At 39.4% G+C, this 6,605-nt stretch overlaps 1 protein-coding gene across 1 annotated transcript in view; it reads right to left on the reverse strand.

Moving 5' to 3' along the window:
• The window catches only part of LOC106950240 (tumor necrosis factor alpha-induced protein 2), an 11,114-nt gene extending 4,822 nt beyond the window's left edge, over positions 1–6,292 (reverse strand). The window contains exons 1-10 of the mRNA XM_015036972.1: positions 6,197–6,292; positions 5,614–5,862; positions 4,857–5,514; positions 3,056–3,167; positions 2,297–2,419; positions 1,872–1,966; positions 1,708–1,791; positions 1,496–1,622; positions 1,286–1,408; positions 1,040–1,195 (exon numbers count right to left, since the gene is read on the reverse strand). Of these exons, the coding sequence (XP_014892458.1) occupies positions 1,040–1,195; positions 1,286–1,408; positions 1,496–1,622; positions 1,708–1,791; positions 1,872–1,966; positions 2,297–2,419; positions 3,056–3,167; positions 4,857–5,514; positions 5,614–5,797 (1,662 nt within the window). The 5' untranslated portion in view covers positions 5,798–5,862; positions 6,197–6,292. The remainder of the gene's footprint in view (positions 1–1,039; positions 1,196–1,285; positions 1,409–1,495; positions 1,623–1,707; positions 1,792–1,871; positions 1,967–2,296; positions 2,420–3,055; positions 3,168–4,856; positions 5,515–5,613; positions 5,863–6,196) is intronic.
• Between the last annotated feature and the right edge of the window lie 313 nt (positions 6,293–6,605).

Here is a 6,605-nt window from a genome sequence, read left to right on the forward strand (position 1 = left end):
TCCTTACTGTTCATTGTAAAATGGCTAAAATGTTGATAAAAAGCTTATAAGTTTCAAAAGGTTGGAGGTAATAACTTTGGTGCTGATGAATTCAGGACAATAATTAATCTAGCTAAAGTGCTAGCGTGCTGCATTCACTCTGCTGATATTAGTTCAGTTAAACGTCTGGCCTCTGTTTTTCCAAGAGCTGAGTAAGCAGCTGCTTTTCCTTTTTTTCCTCTCCTGTTTTTCTCAGGAAAATATTTAATACTTCCTGTTCCTCTGACTCTCAGAAGAATCGAGTGGGGAAGTGTGTGTTCTATCTTTCTAAAGAAGTCATAGAGAACATCCATGTTTTTTGGTAGCTCAGAAAATAACTTTTTTTTTAAATCAATGATATTCATATGAAATTATATAAATGCAGCACAATAAAAACCCTTTTCATTCCAGGCCTTCCTCTCCTTTGATGCTCTGACTCATCAGTATTTTTCAATGGAAAATGTTAAAGTGTTATTCTATGGGCCAGAAGCCAAAACTTCACATTTTTGTCCATCTCAGAATAAGAAAGGTGAATCATATTTTTTGAAGAGATTATTATCATGTCCAAACAGTATGTTGGTATGATAGCCCTTCTATACTGTTAGCTTAGTCATAGTCATCAGCTGTGACCAAGTTAATAACCCTTTTGGACAAATCTTGATTTTTGAGACAGGTGTATGTCCAGTCTAGGCTCATGCTATGGACATTTGTCAAAGATCTATAATGTAGAGTTTTGTATTGTCTTAAAGAGCAGTCTAGTGGCTTTCTCTTTTGAGTCCGAACACAGGTCACTAGAACTCATTAAACCAAAACCATTGCACATTTTTCCACGCCTTTCACCTAAACTAGATACATTTATTTTGTCCAAATGGCACCCAGGGACATCAGGGACACAAGAGTTAACAACCGAAATACTCAACAGACCCTAAGGATTCAGAAAATGTACAAGCCTTAGGCCACAACCTTAACTGTTTTGGTGTGTATGCGTGTGCGTGTGTGTGAGATGTTGACTGAATCTCACCATGCTGGTGAAAAGCTTGTGTAAACTCTCAGCGTTGTCCATCACGGCGTCGAAGGCCCTCTGCTGATGCTCTCTGTCCTTCAGCTTGACTTCTCCTCTCAGGAGCCTCTTCACATATTCTTGTGTCACTTCCAGGTGAAGATCACCAATCACCCACTAAAAACAATAAAAGAACATTTCAGTCCTGCTATTACCAAAAAGCAAAAACAAATGGACAACTATGTGCTGGAATCAGGAGGGTGTTACCTGGTAACAGGACGGAGCCAGGCCCTCCAGGTCCTGGATGCTGTTTTCCAAGCTGCTCAGTAGCTTCTCAAACACACTCTTCTTCTTCAGCCAGTCTCCAGTTCCCAGCTTCTGGTACTGTGGCTGGTTGGGTTTGAACAGACAACTTTAAATAGAGCGACACAGACAACATGAAAACACCGTTTCAGTCTTTATTACAACAACCTATACCTTGAGGGACTTGTGCACGGAGCTTAATAAGCAGGTACGGGCGGATTGCCTCATGTCGGACAGGATAGTCAAACAGTTTTCCTGAACATCAGCTTGGAACAAATGGCTTTTCCTCTGGAGGATGTCCCTGTAGAAACAGAAACAAACCCGCAGCTGAGTGATGAAGCTCTGAATGATAATCCATCTCATCTTTTGGTGGATCAGAAACACACCTGAACTGTTCCACACAGCCCAGGGTGGCTTTGACGTGTGGTTTGCTGTTCTGTTTGATGATATCATCTTGGAAAGCTTTAAACCTGCAGGAGTCGGTTCGGATAAGTTTTTGTGGACATTGTTAACGTTTCAGCTGGGGGGAGTCGAGAAGGTGTTGTGTTACCTCTGCAGCATATCGGTTAGTTGACGCGTTATCCTCTGGGCTTTCTGCGGGCTCCCTGTGACTGTTTCTGCCACGGTTACCATGCCATTAATAATCTGAAAACAGGAACAGATGGAACACATTTATCAACAACAGTCAAATAAAGTCAAGCTTATTTGTATAAAATATTTGAGCGACAAGAAAGTTTAAAGTTCTTTCTATCATAAAAACATACAGTCACCTATTGTGAAACAAGCAATAAACATTACATTCTACATTTTACTTATTCTGAACAATATTGGTGTTATCATAATCCAAAAATATTGTTTACATGTAGAAGGAGAAGGAGTTATTAGTGTTAGATCTGTTAATAAGTGAAACTTCCTTGTTGGTTAATGTTTTCCTTAGTAGATGGTAAAGCTAGCTTGTTTAGCTAACGTAGCTACCGGAATGACGTCGTGCGCCAGAGGGCTGGTGAAGCAGCCGTCCTCTGTCGGAGGTTGTTCTCCTTTTGTCAATTTCTTCCTTTCTTCCTCCAGAGCTTTGTTCAGGTAAACTGACAGCTCAGTCTGAACAAACACAGACAGGTTATAAAGTCACCATGAGTAGCTTTCAACATAGCACAGACATTTTTGTTACACATACAAAAGAAGTTACATTTTAAACCTTTAATTAAATAGTTTAAACTTGATAATACATTAGTGATAGCAACCAGTGATGTCACGACCACTATTGCATCATAATTAACAAAAAAAACAAAAAAAAACAAACAAAAAAAAAACAAAGTACAATGTCAAAATCTGAGGAGGAGGTTTTTGATGCAATAAAATAAAAAGCACTCGCTGAGACTTTTCTAGTTTTAGAAAAGGGCTTAATTTTTAAAAATAACAGAAATATTTATACATACTGCAGCTTTAATTGGCTCCAAGAAATGAAGTAATGATAATTTAACAGATTCTCAAGCAGCCTGGTAGTTTTTTTTTTTTTTAAAGAAAATTTATTTATTTGACTTGTTTATTCATTTTTATAACTTGTCAAGAAACTGCAATTAACTTGTGCTGTAATCTGCTATAGTTTATAGCACATCTAACCGTTATTTCCCAACTAACTGAAACAACGGCTTGAATAGTGACATTTATGTCTGAGCTGTACACTATCCATCCAGTTTATTAATATTATTATTATTGCTTGTATGACTACGTTACCTCCTGTGTGGTCAGGTACTGCTCCTCCAGGTTGTCCAGTAAATCTTTAGGCAGCAGTTGCCCCAGTGCTGCTGAATCAATTTCCTTGGCCAGTTCCGGCTTCTTAAGGATTCTGAAACGATGATGAAACACACCAGGAAATTTATTGAAAGGGATACAGGACTTTTTGATCAAATTAAGACTGACTTCTATTTTTTACTTTGTGTCAACCTAACCTTCAGAAACAAGAACAAACACGTACCATAGCTGACATAAACTGGTTCAGTCACACAGTGCTGCAGGTCTGCATGATTATGCCAACTGCCATATTGCACAGACTCTCTGAAACAACTGCAGGGTGTGTGTGTGTGTTGAGCTTGTGTTAAACAAAGAACTGATGTGCAAATCTCTGCACAACAGGGATTATGTTTCATAGTTTTGCTGGTATTAGTGGTACTTTATGTTTTTTAGACATTCATCTGGTGTTTCCCCTCTTGAATAGTTTCTCTGGGTTGCTCCTGTTGGTTTGTTGTTTTATTCCCTTTTTTCTTATGTCAAAATCTTTCCATATTCTGTCAGTTTCTTTTACTCTTTGTTCAAATCTAGTTTCATAGTTTATTCTTTTGCCCAGATTATTTGTTTTTCCTTTGGATTATTCCTGTCATGTTCTTGTATCAGTGTTTTGCTCTCTTATTATTATCCATCCTCGTCTGGTTTGTGTTTTTATTTTTCTTATGTTTGTCTTCTCTGTTCTTGTATTTGTCTTATTGTTTTTTTCTTTTTGTAAGACAGTAAATCATCGTAATGTTAAACTTCAGCAGTTGTCTGACAGAGTCCTTTGAGCAATATTATGAATTAAAAGCAGAACCGCTTCATTTTTTCCCACATAACTTTGACACATCACTAACTCAGCTATGATTTACATTTAATCATTTGGAACATGCATTTCAATGAGCCTCGTTTGTGAGATTATAAGTACCTTTTGAAAATAACAACTCTTAAGCAGGTGTTAAACATACTTTTTGTTAAGCCCTCATTCATATATTAAAACATGCATATTTTTGGCTTTCTAAATTAATTTCTAAATTCTAAATGTCATGTTTTCATTTGCTTTAAGCAAAAAAAAAAAAAAATCATCATAACTAACCGAAATAACGGCTTGAAAACTTTGGTGCGTGTGTGTGTGTGTGTGTGTGTGTGTGTGTGTGTGTGTGTGTGTGTGTGTGCAGTTAGACTATAAAATGAAAGGGTGGATCTGTCTACCATTAACTCATAAAATTTGAACAGAAGTCAGTTTTTAAAAATAAGCTTTTGGGGAGCAAAGTAAACATAACTGGAATTGTTAATTATTGCATATTTTACATTTTGAACTGTTATTCTTTTTCACTGATATGTATGCTAAACCTGTCACAGTTCTACTGTATGATGTGTGTTTTTAACGATGTCAGAGTAGCTAACAGTAATGTGTTTCACATGAACAAAGTTGCTGATATAAATGAACTTTTCACAAAGTGGTCTGAACTTTTCTAGTCCCCAAATGCCTCCCACTGCATTCAGGAGTTCATACACACATTCACCAGAACTGAAGCCTAACAGAAGCGGTTGCTGAATGTTTGTGTTCATAAAGCTTTAAAACTCCCATATAAAGTTAAACTCCCCAAAGAAAACAAACTATCCAGAGTGAAATGTCATCCAACAGCACTGACTAGAAATGTAGGACTGCTTCCAAGCCCAGATACTCATAAACTATTCCCAAAGAAGTTTTGCAAGACGTATATGTGCAGAATAACTGTTTTAAAGGGAAATGGAGATGATGCCTTACCCTGGGTAATACTCGTTGACCCAGCGCAGGATGAAAGTACAGTCTTTATCATCCAGAACAAAGTCCACAATCTTATTGAGTCTGGCGCTCAGGTTTTGGTGATACAGCCACGCATAAAACTGACAGATGTTTGCCTCCGGTGGGTAGCAGCTTTTCAGCACATTGACCACCAAGAGCAGGTCCTCCTTCAGCTGCCTCCCCATGCCCTGGACGTCCAGCTGGATGGATGATTGTCCGGGTTGGCCTGTGGGGGTCACTGAGGGGTTGTCCATCCGGCTCTCTACCAAATCACGAAGAGTTGAGTCATGGAGCTCCTTCCAGTTGCTTGGAGTCCGACTCTTCAGCTGCTTCCTCTGCAGGTCCTGCAGCTCTTCCTGGTAGATGGCCTTCACAGCAGATTTTAAGGCCATGGTCAGGGTCTGGACCGCCTTCTCATCGGCGACCTCTTCGGGCCTCAGAGTCAGACTCTGCTGCAGAGTCTGCTGTATCTTTTTCTCCAGCGCTCTGCGTTCTGCAGAAAGCCTTTCTATCTCTTCTGTGTGACACTTCTGCACTTCATTGTCGGTTTCCTTCCCAAACAGTTGATTCTCTCTGTTGATCAGCACAAGGCTGGCCTCGTACAAGCTTTGCTCAAGAAGTTCCTCGAAGGTTAGAGAATCTAAAGACAATGAAGAGAGAAGAAATGTTTTTTTTTTTAATCAGAGATTTTGAAGGCTGACGGTTCGAGTGAAGTGTGAAATCTTGGACTGTCTCTTACCATCTAGGGAAGCTTCGTCCTCAGATGACTGGGACTGGGGCTCCTCTGTTACTGGGGAAGAGTCGACGCCCACCTGAGGCCTGGATGGTTTCTTTATGTTCTTGAGTTTTCCTCTAATCCATCTGCCTCCTTGATTCAGGATGTTGTTCAGTCGGAGGCTTTCTGGGGTTGAGCAAACTCGCATTGTAAAGTCTGGTTCAGTCCAAATCCTAATCCGGGAAGAGAAAAAAGACCAAAGGACCACAAAAGCTAAAAAAAAAGAAAGAAAAAGAGAAAAGAAAAAAAATGTCAAAATGTCAGTCAATGGAAATAAACTCGTAAGAAGAGATGATTTGGTGTAAGCTTGTGTTTAGTCAGTTTTTGATACTTTTTAATGTCGAATAATTTTAATATGCTTATGTTAGTGTTAAAAATCTAAACAGCTTCTGTTGAAATACAAATGAGAGCACCATATAATTAAGAGTGTATGTTGAATCAAGTTTTAAACACTTTAAGAAACAGTCTTAGTTAGACATCAGCGTGGAACTTGAACGGAGTGACAAAGTTAATGTGCATGAATCCTCCTTCAGAGGATGTTACTCACCTTGGTCCTGCTGCTGCTGCTCTGCCTCTAACACTTCAGCTGGTCTCTTTTAGCTCTGCTAGCTCCTCCCATGTTGCTCCCACTTATAATGAAGTGCTGTGGAAAGTCCAACCACCCCTCTGCACTCCACCCCCAGCCCCCCGCGCCTTACAAACTCACACAGACAGGCTTTTTATAAACACCAACACTGAGGCAATGCCGGTCTCTTTCAGAGAGGAAAGCTTCCCCAGGCTCTTGTGAAACTCTTTACTAAAGCTGAAGCTGTTGAACGAACTTTGTGACCCCAACCTTTATTTTTTGTTTAGCACCACAAAACTAGATAACACTGTTTTTCGGTACCAAATACAAGCTACTGTAGACCGACCAAAAACTAACTGGCAAAACTAAGCAGAGGCTGGAAAGGTTCTGT

Source organism: Poecilia latipinna, unplaced genomic scaffold, assembly GCF_001443285.1.
Source record: "Poecilia latipinna isolate Pla-1442-1.1 unplaced genomic scaffold, P_latipinna-1.0 Scaffold386, whole genome shotgun sequence".
In the NCBI taxonomy this organism is placed as follows: domain Eukaryota; kingdom Metazoa; phylum Chordata; class Actinopteri; order Cyprinodontiformes; family Poeciliidae; genus Poecilia; species Poecilia latipinna.